Genomic DNA, 12,721 nt, shown 5'->3' with positions numbered 1-12,721 from the left:
TGGATCATATCATACTCTTAAAACCTGCAGTCCTGTGTGATTGCCTTGAGAATACAATTCACCCTCCTTAGCATGACATTCAAGGCCCTTTATAATTTACTATCTCATTTTCACCATGTTGCTCCGAATCATCGTTCCAACCGTCTTGCTTGACTTACTGCTTCAATATGATGACTTATTAAATTTGCATAGTATTTATTCATGGAGAAGAGAACATTGCAATTTTGTTTTACTAGAAAATTCGAAACTAGTAGAGCAAGGTAAGAGCGAATGCGGAGGGTGGGGGCAGGCTTACAGGGGAGAAGTCAATGAAAGAAGGCTGAAGATAATTAATCAGGTACTACGCAGCTCAAAACTCAGACCATAAGATATCTTCTTTTTTTCTTTGTTTTATTTTTTGAGATTGTGACACATTTTCTCAGGCAGATACGTGATGTCTTGGCTCCACCTCTTATACACTACAAGGGAGGCAATGTCTTCTGTAAACGCAGAGGAGTGCCCCAGAGATAGATAGTTCACAGTAGTGAAGGGGGAGAGACTATAGTTTGGCTGGATGGTGTGAACCTTCACAAACCAAGAAGGTGGTCTTGTATCACTTATATCTTTTGGATTTGTTGTGGAGTGTGGGCGTCTAGTTACTCACATAATTGGCACAATGTTCCTATTTATGTAAGCAAAAATAAATAAATGAAGTTGCAGCAACTACTGTGTGTTTACTCTTTTGGTTTACTTATGACACTTTGTCTGAGAGGTGGATCATCCGAGGCTTGGTGTCTTGTTATCCTATGAGTGTTTTATGTCTTAGGAAAAATTAGTTAATGAAATAAATTATAAACGCCGTAAGTAGAAATATCTGGGTAGCAGATATTTCTGGGTACCAGAGGGTTTAACTTACCTTTGGGATGACTTCTTGCTTTCCAGGGACCAGATGGCCCTCGGGGTGAAACAGGCCCTCCAGGACCTCAGGGTCCTCCTGGACCCCAAGGACCAAGTGGTCTGTCCATTCAAGGAATGCCGGTGAGTTGTGTGTAAACATTCAGATGGGTTTTATTGTTATCACTTCTCCATGAGTTATGTAGAATGAACTTTTGTCTTCTGTGCCTTGATAATGATCCTCAGCCTCTTCCAATCCCTAAAAATAAGAACTGAGAAATGAAAGTAATAATTGAGACTTCATTCATTAGCCAATTTTTTGTTCAATGAAGGGGGTCTTTTACAGACAGATATGTGCCTAAGGAGTAGGTATATCCACAGATAATTTGTCTATAGAAAAGAAAGCAGGGCTTGACATGTATGGCCCTTTTTCTTGTTTGACCAAGTCCTTAGGGGGTGTGATAAAATCTAGAAAGTGACAAATGTTATACAAATTTAAGTTATTCATTTTGCATTTGTAGTAATTGTGGAAATAGCTTCATGAAAGTCATTTAATTATGATCTTTATCTCGACAGGCCTCAAAGTGTGGTGCTCTGAGTTTTAGATTATAGACAGGATGCTCTCTACAGCCACATTTCTTTGTATAAGTTGTTTGTACCAATGAAAACAAATTCAATCCCACTCACTGATTTTCAGTGATCTCAATAGACAGATCTAGATTTAAGGAATAAAAACCAGTCTCTGTCATTAGTATTTGAAGCATGATGCTTTTAAGCACATCTTTAGCAATCTTTCTGTGCATATGATTGTGTCTCCCTAGCTAAGAAGTCTTCTTTTCCAGAGTTATTTTCACATCTTAGAAAGCATTAACATGCCAGTTTGTATAATTACTACCACTATTACTACTACTATTTGTTGAGGGCTTGCTACTTGTCAGGTACTGTGTTTGCTTTTCCATTCTTATAAATTTCTAGCCAAAACAAAACAAAAATATATAGAGATATAAGCTTTAAAATCTAAACTATAAATAATACTGAAATATTCGACTCCCCTCACATATTTACAGTATGAGCTTAGCCATATCAGACTGTATACACTGTGTTTAAACTATTCTGCTATATAAACGTTCTGGTCTGTAGGCATGCTTACCTAGGTGGTGTAGCTTATGTGGAAAGTGAAATATGCTGTATTTGGATGTTAGTGTGAAAGCAATTTAATGTTGGAAATGTTAAAAGAGTCAGTGGAGAAAAAGAAGAGACTGATAATTTACCTATTTACCTATGTGAACTTAACCCCATGTCCTTTTGTTTGTTCAGGGAATGCCAGGTGAAAAAGGAGAGAAAGGAGAGACTGGACTTCCTGGCCCACAGGTATTATTTTTATTTTTTTATTCCGTTGCTCTCACCTCTAGAGCTTTGCCAAGAAGAAAGAAGACTGTAGCTTCTGAAGTCAGTTGTGATCTTGGCAATGAGTGGCTCCTACACTGAGGACCATTAGCGTGTATTCATTTACTTCGGCCCCCTCTTACAGTCCTACTGATGTTCCCCTGGGGGAGCCCTGGTGGGGGACACTTCTTTCCCTTCTGGTGAATAACTTCTGGGTTCTGAATGCTCAGTCAGGAAGGCCTCACCTTTATGCCATCAGGTTTGTTTGGAGGCCTTGATTTATTTCAGGGAAGCTGGGTGAGAGGGTAATTGGTTTCGATAACTCTGCCATTTTCCTGTCCTTGCTCTATCTAGGGCATCCGAGGAGGTGTTGGTTCACCAGGACGTGATGGCTCACCAGGCCAAAGGGTAAGGACTTGCCCAAGATCACTCGTTAGCACAGTAGATTTCTCACTAAATCACTCTTGCTGTTGGCAAGTTCTATGCAAGGACGGCAAACCATGTGGGTTTTTTTTGTTTTCTTTATTTTTTCCTCCCATCTATCTGCATTCTACCGATCCTGCATCTGTTTCCCTTAACTGGTATTCTTCCCTGTCTATAACTTTCCTCAAAACCTAGAAACTTTCATCAAACCTTCCCAAATTAATCACACGTCTTTCTGAATGTTCCCATAACCTGAATACAGTTTGCACTGAATAGTGTGCATTGGTCTAACAGATTTTCCAGTTGTTTCAAATTCTCAAGGAGCAAACCTATAGGAAATCAAGAATCATATGAATTGGAATTTAGTTATTATGACTCTTTGTAATATTCTCCATTTATTTAATATGCGTCAGTTATCAATTCCTGGAACCTGTTCAAGTGGACAGCAATAAAAGAAAGTATAAGCATGGTTGAGGGATGAGTTAACAACTAGAGTTTGTTTAGTCAACATGTCTTCACTGAGCCAGGTTTGAGGTTCTTGTCCTCAAAGAGTTTATAGCTTTTGTGGGGAAACAGAGCCAAATAAAAAACATATGCTATAATGGGAGTATTGACAGAGCCCTGTGGGAGCACAAAGAATAGATAACTAAGCCAGACTTGGAGGGTGAGGGAAAGCTTCCCAGAGGGGGCACCATACAGGCTGGATTTCAACTGAGAGATAGAAATCAGCCAGATACATGAGGAAAGGAAAGCTATTGCAAGTAGAGAGGACAGCATATATGGCATATAAAGGAGTGGAGTGGAGTTGAAGAGAAGGTGGGGCATTTCCATTACTGAACCTAGTTCCGTATGGCTGGAGATTAGACTGCAGTGTGTGTATGTGTGTGTGTGTGTGTGTGTGTGTGTGTGTACGTGCATGAGTGTACATGTGTGTGCACACAGGCATGGAGAGATTGTCAAGAGATGAAACTGAAGTGGTAAAAACAAACTCACTTACACCATCTATTCTTTTTTTCAGACCAAGGATTTTGAGCTTTAACAGGAAGGCAATAGGAAGTCATTACATGTTCAACAAGGGAGAGAGGCTGGTCTTCCTTAAAAGGACACCGATGTAGACATGTGGGCAGCCGCACAGTTTCTCTTAAGACTGAATTATATATAGTGTCCACCACTTAGATCCAATCCAGTAAAGGACAACACATTTGGTGACATTCCCTGGTATTTCCGGGGACAACTAACCCACTAGGTTAGCAAACGATTGGCTGGAAGACACACTTCTCTACTCAAACAAGGCCGCCTTTAGCTATACTGCTCAAGAATAAGGAAATCATTTTTTCTATAGGCGTGTAGGTGTGTGAATTTAAATTCCTTACATGTTGGGTTTTTCTTTGGTTTCACATCCAACTTTCGTTTGCTTAAAATCTCAGTTTAGTCTCTATCTATCAAATGGAATTAGTTTGTAAAGCATGTCCAGGTGAAGGTATCTAAAAGAGGCATTCTCTAAAAGTTAGATTTATGTAGGTTTCTTGTACATGTGGAAGGAGTGTCTAAAAGTATTTATATGTTTTGGCAAAGGGCTTAGGCTAAAATCCTGTGTGGTTACACACCTAGATTCCTTCATGATTCCTGAAACTCTGAAAACAGCCATTCTAAAGATTTGGTTCAGTGAATTTACTTGATTTATCCATGCGTAGAGGCTAGTCTTGGCAAGGAACTCCCAAATCAAACATATTGGATTAGTGTCTAGATCATTTGGGTTTGGAATTCTTTTAAAACCAATATACCAACACAGACGTTTTATAAATATTTTGCCATTCTTCCAAACATGTTTTATTCTATAGGATAAAAAGTCTTAGAGTGTAATAAAGCGTTAATATATCTGTACATGGATTTTATTTCCCTCTCTCACTCAATCTGGAGGTAAAACTTTCAAGTGTCTCTAATTCCTATTTTGAAAAATTCTTAGATGGGAATGGAATTGCTTTTTAAAACTGGTTTCCAGAGGATACTCTTGCTTTATAGGGCCATGTTAAAAAAAAGATTGTGCAAATCCTGTGACAATAGCTTTAGAAAAGATATTTGAGGGCGATACTGTTCCAGAGTACAACTTGAAGGGGTGCCATTAACACAGAATAAAATATAGTGGTGCCTCCTAGAATTGTGTAGCGTGAGGAAGGGACTGCCCTGCTTGAGGAAGGGACCACTTATATATTGGGTTGGCCAAAATTTTGTTCGGGAACAAACTTTTTGGCCACCCCAATATCTTTTCAATATCTTAACATCTTATTTAATAAGATATTAGTTGAGCACATATCTTAATTGAGTACATACTATGTGCCATGTTCTGTGCTCAGCCTAGAGAGAGTTGTTCATTACTACCTCCAGAAGGAAAATATCCAGAACAGGAGAGACTTTCAATAACTAAAGGAGGCCATTTGTACATCATCTACCGGGAAGAAATAGAAGGAGGAAGTGGAATCAAGACCATGACTCTTCCCTCGGGCCAGGAAAACCAGTGGGTCTTCATCGGAGACAGTCAAGCTGGGAGGAAAGATGGGTGAAAACAGAGTTACTTAGGAGGCTCTGACCTGTTTAGTCAAGTATCTGGGGTGTTAATGAGAGTAAAGGGTCTAAAACAATTAGATAATTATTTAGCAGGATTGTACAGTTGGACATCCAGGACCAGCTTTCATAGTGGTAGGAACAGATCTCAGACATGGAGCTCCTTCTTTCTGGTTAGGCTGTGGGAGAGGGGTGTTGCTGCAAGAGAGCTAAGGACAAACACTTAAGATTATTTCTGCTCTGCCTTAGGCTATCCTAAAAGGCAAAGTTGCATTCAGAGAGGAAATAATAATAGTAGTAGTAATAATCATAATAAATAATAAGTAATAATAATGACAGTAACAACCATGGCATAGAACAGGCTGAGAGCAAACACACTGGCTGATGAAACTTACTGCTGAAATGCCTGAGAAACTAATTCCAGAAAACTGTCTGGGGAATCAGGAAGACAAGGTTATTTTGTCTTTTCTTTACTCCAAGCCCTGAAATCACTTCCCATTACTGTGCCTCATTTCCTCTGATCTTGAGTGAGTAAAGACCACTCAAGGCAAAGAAGGAGGAAGCTGGGATAAATATGCATGGTGATATCCAATCAGTGCTTCTAGCGCCTTGGAGAGTTGCAGAGAGTAGGTGAGTGAGGTGTGCTGTAGGAGTGAGGGGCTGTTCCTTACTGGTCATTCTTTCTTTTTAATCTTTGTCTTTTCTTATAGACTGTTAAGAATTCATAGCCCAAAGCTAGAACCATCACCTTGACTATTAGCTTAGGGAAAGGTTAGCATCCCTTACCCAGAGCCGGTGCCAATGTCACTTATTCATTTAGTCTACACGGAAGGAGAGTTTAGCAGAGACTAAAAAAAAAGATTAAGCATCTCCTCTTTAAACAGGAAACATGTTTTCTAATGTTTCTAGCTTATTCTGACTTTTCCCAAGGGAAATCTTTGACTTGTAGAGGCAATCCTGGGCCTCAGGCCATAAGCAAGTCCAGCAAAAGTTGGACTTCTTCACTGAACCAGTCTCAGCCTCTTGCTGGGAAGCCAGCAGAGCGTAATGCAGGACCACACCATATAAAGTAACAGTGCAAGTGCAGATTTAACAGCCGAATGTATTCAGGCATCAGTTTTCATTCTGAGTCATTGCAGCCAACAGCATCCTTGTCTCGTCTTTCTTTTCCACTGTCAATCTTGCCTTCTCCCTTTTTGTCTCCTTCCTCTTCTTTTCTTGGTGTCTCCGACCTCAGGGTCCACCCTGTGATCTTTGGGTTCCTCTGATGTAGGGTGGATATCTCATCCCCCACCCCAGACACCCAGGTGTTCCTTAGAGAAACCAGGAAAAACCGGCAAGACATGGATGGTAAGTATAAGCAGTGAGAGAAAGAACTGAAAAAGAAAGGAAAAACTACCTCTTTTCTAGTTCTGAGGCTCACTCATATCCAAGACCACCAGCTCTCTGTCAAGCATTCCAAATAGAAACTTTAAAAATTATTTTTATTTTCCAATTCTTACTATGGTTTTATAAAAAGTCAGACAGACAAGAAATAAAAATGACCAGGAGATATATATGTTATGGCACCTGGAAGGTAGTAATTCCTCCTTTGTACCAAGGGTGTTAGTTTTAAAATTCCAAGTAAACTGCAGTTGGAATGCTTCCTTCCCCCCAAGTTACTGCTCCCTGCCTCTCCTGTCTTAATGCCATAACCACAGCCTTCCTTTTTCATCTATAAAAGGTGAAATACTGTTAAAAAAGTTCTACATATGAATTCTGCTGAACCTGTGTGGTTACGAGAAGCAGGATGGTCCAGTGGTAAATATCAGAGACTTGGACAGTTAGCCAGACCTCAGTTTGAACCCTAGCCATATGACACTGAACCAGTTACTTAAAAAGTCCAAGCCTCACTTTCCTCATCTGTGAAGTGGAAAAAATAATATTCGACTCCATAGAGCTATTGTGGGAATTAATTCATATAAAGAATTTGTATATAAAATTTCAACTTTAGCTGATACAAGTATTCACTATTTTCAGTGTAGACCTAATGAGTCAGGACAGTGCAATATTTTATAGTGCCTGTCCTTAACATTATTAAGGCACCTTAGAAGATTTTAATGAACTATGAAAAGAGTCTAAAGAAAAAGCAAGTGGCTTGTTGTTTAATTTTCTTGGAGTCCACATTGAAAGGATGCTTGGAACGTGCTTCCTTTTTATGTGGGTTTGATGTAAACAAAGGCCATACTTGTCATGAATGTCCCACTTCATCAAAGCAAGTTGGACTTAAAATATACTTGAAAAATGGAACTTGAGTCAACGATCTGGATTTAATTCCTATCATAAATGTCAAGCTGTGATGAGAGATTCATCTAAGGACTGTTTTGTTAAATACTAAGATTCATGATAATTATCCCCTTGAGTATCTTCCTTCCTCCAGAAGAGGAAATGTAGAAATCATCACAAAGCTAGTGGAGAGAACGATACGATTTTCCTTTTCATGGATCTAAATGGGTTTTTATAAAATCCCAGGAAAACATTCTCCCAGTCAACCACAGTAATGACAGTATATGCAATTGGGATTTGGCAGATTCTTTTAATAAAAAGAGCAGCGGCCACTGTCGTTGATTCTTGACTAAGTGCAGTGCTTTACAAATGTTATGTTCTCCAATCCTCAGAATAATCACGAATGCTAGGCACTGTTACCCCATTATATAGACAAAGAATCTGAAGCTCAGAAAGTTGAAGTAACTCAAACAATGCCACACAGCAAGCAAGCATTGCAGCCAGGATTCTAATCCACTCTCAGGCTCCAACACTGCACTCTTTCCTTCCACAAAATTATGTTAAACGGTAAAGTGGGATTTTGTTAATATGGGCAACTCTTCCAGTAAAAATATGAATAAGAAGGACTCCGTCACTGAAGATACCTCACCTAGCATTTATTTGGGCAGAAGGCACCCAGTTTGGGTTACTTTCCTGATGAAGTAGAAATTGATTGTTCACACATAAGAATATGTTTCTGTGATTACTTTTTACTTTTACTTGGATAGTGGCCCATCCGAGGAGAGAACTGTTACTTAGGGAATTAGTATCATGTTATTACTGGCTTTAAAGATGCTTCTGTTGGGGCATAGGGTACAAATGCTATCTGTCTTGCCCTCTGGTTCTAACGCTGTCCCTTGGGGTCAGGCGAGACATTTTTATATTTGTAAACCAGCAGTTCCACAACTTAAATGACCAAATTGTTGTTTTGTGTTTTGTTTTGTTTTTTAAACATGCAGATTCCTGAGCTTCTGCCTCAGAGATTGAGATACAAAAGGCCTTGGGTATGACTTAGGCATGTATAGTTTTAAAAAAGCTTAATGATTCTGATAATCAGCTAGGTTTTAGAATCACTGGATAGTAGATTACGTTAAGCCCTTTGTATGTCAAAGTAGTTTCTTGGGTAGAATATTGCTGTTGTTGTAATTCACTGAAGTCACCACTGCAGGTTACTAAGACTATACACATGTTTATCTTTCTATATATACATTTAACTTATATATGTAATATATATGTACATTAAAAAATAGTGTATTGTGTACATATATAAAATAAATGTATATGTTTATATAAACATATATATACACACATACGTGCTGTGTGTGTGTGTGTGTGTGTGTGTGTGTGTGAGAGAGAGAGAGAAACTGAAAATTCCCCAGTGTGACTCAACATAGTATCACACTCAGGATTGTGTGTGTGAGAGAGAGAGAGAGAAACTGAAAATTCCCCAGTGTGACTCAACATAGTATCACACTCAGGATTGATCTTGGATCTCTAACCTGGGCCAGTGTTTACAGAGTCTGTGGCTTTTTACCCCTTGGCCTCTTAATCTGGTGGTTGGTCTTAATCCTTAGTTGCAAGTAAAGCCTTATTTCCTATGGCTGACTGCCACACTGGTCTCTTGCCGTTGCTCTCAGGGTTGAACTTGTGCAGATGGAGTTTCTTCAAGTGTGTCTTTAGTCCTCATCACTTGAGTTTGTTCCATTTCAACAAACTCATCAGATGCCAGCTGCTTACAGATCCCACTCTACCTGAGAGTGTGGTGTCCGTCAAAGGACCTTAACGATAGGCTGTGTTACTGCCAATTACGGTTCGTGTCCGTGGTCCACCCTTGCAGGCTTCAAAGAAGGCATGGATGGTGAATATCATAACTGAGTCACTAGCTCTGAGTGCTATTTCTGTTAGCTACATAAACATAAATATTCTAGCTTCTGACTTTAGTTACAACACACTTTGTGAGCACATCTGTTTCATCCTTTAGATGCCATAGACACGGTACCTTGAAACTACAAACTTTTTAAGAGCCTACAAAAAGTGCTTGCCACCTGAAAAAAGTGTATGTGTTTGCTCTAGTGTATGGAAAAGAAAACTGAAAAAATGAAAATTAATAAATTAGTTAAATGTCTGTAAAACATTACACTTTGCTAACTTCAACCATGGTTAAATTTAGTATTTATTCAAACATCAGTGATTTTTGAAAACACATTTTGGATAGATTTCCTTTTGCTGATAAATCATAGCCAACCATAACTTAATAAGTTGCTCAGAGCCAAATGTTTTCAAAAAAATTACAAAAAGCCTTTCAAATTTTTATAGCAAAAATTATTTTTAATGTGGGTTGTTGGTACATATTAATATTTTGAGGTGGGAATCTCAAAAAGGAAAAATGATTGGAGCTACTCATGTTATAAAACACCCCTGTTTGTAAGTGGCTGATTTTATGCGCTTTAAAAAATAAACGTGTCGGTTTAAGTGAATTCTCACATTATGCTTATTGTTTAAGTGAATTTTCACATTATGCTTATTGTTTAAGTGAATTCTCACATTATGCTTATTGTTTAAGTGAATTCTCACATTATGCTTATTGTTTAATCTTCTGTCCCCTAATATTCATTCTTCATTGCTTAATTAAAGTTTTCTGTTTTTTATGAGGGTGCTTAATCCGCAAACACACATGTACTGAGATTGGCTTCCTGATATGAAATGGATAATTTATAGATCTAGAAATGTTTGGGGAAGTGCAAACCCATTTCTAGCTGTTAAGGGCTGAAAAGCATTCAGCGGGCTTTGATTAAAGTGAAGCTGAATCACAAAGCTAGAATTTGCCGATTATTTTGCCATGTAAAATGCAGACATTTTACACGGTTTTTCTTTTCACCAAGTTCATTGCTTTGATATAAAAAGCTGCCGCCATTGTTACTCACCCTGAGGGAAGAGGTGAGGAAAGGGACCAGAACCCTGCCTAAAGAGCTGACCGGCATGTGAGGATGGGCTGTAATGTGGATGCTGCAGTGGTACCTGAGCGGGGAGAGTGATGCAGTGTCCCAACCATCCTGGGTCCCTTGACTTAAAATCGACCTCTCCTGTGAAACCCCACACCTGGATTAGGTGCCCTTCCTGCATGTTCCCATGGAATCTTCTAGTCCATCATCAGAGCTCATTGTCATTTACTTTCAGTTGTTGACTTTTCTCAAAACCGTCACACCTCCTTGAAAAGAAACTGTCTTGTTCATCACTGTCTACCCCAAACCTAGCAAAATTTGCCCAGCACAGTAATGTTTCAGTAATGTGACAAATGTGAGGCTTACAAGTAAAAAAAATCTTTCAAAGATAAATTTAAAGCATGATTCAAAAGTTATAAAATAAAACTATGTGATAAAATTGTGAACTTTTTTAGGGTTAGGAAGAGATTTGGGGGAAAAAGGGCTTTGATTATGTTTCTAAAATAATATTGAGCCTAACATCCTTTTAATTATAACCAGGTATAGCAAGTAAAGGAGGGAAACAGGAAACAGGAATGAGGGAATGAGGGAAAGAAATGAGGGAAACAGGAAACTCACAGTACCCTTAGGAACGCCTTTATTCTTGAACTATTATATGTAAAAATGTGCAGTCGTTCATGACATTCCATGAACGAAAGAGCTAGAGTAAAATGCACTGGAATGGATGCTACTGGTGCCCCGGTCAGAGCCCCTTTACCTGGCAGGTGTACTCCATCCCCCGGCTGCTGTGGGTTTGACTGCTAACAACTCACAGTTACCTCTTCTACAGAGAACTACCCTTGGAACTGCCACCTTGGCTCCAGTCAATGACTAACTGATGTGGATATATAAAACCTTGCGGTAGGTCAACTCTGGGGTGTAACTCACACTCCAGAGCTCCCCATGGGGTCAGACTGAAGCCAGTCTTAGCTAAATCCAGTTCTAACCTAACCTCTTTGCCCGCCCTCTCCTGCCTCCTTCATACCTAAAAGCTTTCTCCCAAGAACACTCCCTCTATAAATCAAAGGCACAACAACCCAGTCTGCTTCTAGGAAACCACCCCTCAGCTAGTCACTGAAATGAAATTTCAGCTTCTGAGCTAGATAACTCCCGATCCCTTTCCTCCAGGCTTGTGGAGGTTTCAAGAGCAAAGACGGATAAGATTGGCATCCCCCTCTCCCCTCAGCCCACCCTATGCTTTTCCGGACTAATTATACCTGCAATTCATATTTATTTATTCAACATGATAACCAGAGCACTTCTTCCAGGTGCCTCAATTTTATTCAAATTTAACTTTTTATTAGTATCTATTTTGTGCCAACCCTGTGCTAGGGAGGTATTAGGAATGGAACGGTGAATAAGACATGATTTCTGCCCTCAAAAAAAAAAAAAAGAAGTCTCAGCTTCTGAGGATGTGCTTTCGGTAGAAGAACACAGAGTGAACAAACATGTAGTCTCTTCTTTTGATTTGATCACACAGAAGCAATAGCCTCTCGGCCAAATTTAGCTCCTATATAAGAACGACATTTCATCCTCTTCCCTTCCAGACGATACGCACATGTTGTCTGTAAGTCAAGTGAATTCCAAACTGTTCTCTAGACCATCCTTCCAGAGCCACGATGAAGGAGAGCACTGACAGATCATTGCTTTGTAAACTCCTTCAGATCATTGCTTTGTAAACATGATTGGGAGAGGGGAGTCAATGTGTTATTTCCTGCAGGTCTTCCTTGGAATAATGCAGTTTTCTTTTCAGAAAATATGACATGGCTTGCCTCCCTCTATGAATAAAATTGCCCTTGCTTGTTTTTGAGATTTTTTTTTTCTCTCTGGACACAGCCTGGAAAAGAGTGAGGGAGGGCTTCCTGCAGCAATGCTACACTTTTGACTGCTGGGCCATGGTGTTGGCCGTGTGTCATGTGTGGCCTTACACACGGGTGTGTGTTTGCCACCCCTCCAGTGCTGGAAGAGTTTTAAGGCAGGAAGCAAATGATGTCCTTTGAAAAATGTCTTCTTAAATGATTGACTATGTGCTCAGAGTCCCTTTTTTTCTTATGTGAACTTTATCTAGAAAATAATAGTAGATTTTATTTTATTTTATTTATTTATTTATTTGTTTTTAACATCTTTATTGGAGTATAACTGTTTTACAATGGTGTGTTAGTTTCTGCTGTATAACAAAGTGAATCAGTTAT

The 12,721-nt window shown here is 39.2% G+C and overlaps 1 protein-coding gene across 1 annotated transcript in view; it reads left to right on the top strand.

The window, feature by feature from the left end:
- Window positions 1–12,721, top strand: part of COL14A1 (collagen type XIV alpha 1 chain) — a 265,739-nt gene that overhangs the window by 203,977 nt on the left and 49,041 nt on the right. Inside the window, exons 38-40 of the mRNA XM_024129388.3 lie at window positions 922–1,017; window positions 2,191–2,244; window positions 2,614–2,667. Coding sequence (XP_023985156.1) covers window positions 922–1,017; window positions 2,191–2,244; window positions 2,614–2,667 — 204 coding nt within the window. The remainder of the gene's footprint in view (window positions 1–921; window positions 1,018–2,190; window positions 2,245–2,613; window positions 2,668–12,721) is intronic.

This window comes from Physeter macrocephalus, chromosome 15, assembly GCF_002837175.3.
Source record: "Physeter macrocephalus isolate SW-GA chromosome 15, ASM283717v5, whole genome shotgun sequence".
NCBI lineage: Eukaryota > Metazoa > Chordata > Mammalia > Artiodactyla > Physeteridae > Physeter > Physeter macrocephalus.
Note: the sequence above shows the minus strand (reverse complement) of the source record. Positions and strands in the feature narration are given on the sequence as shown.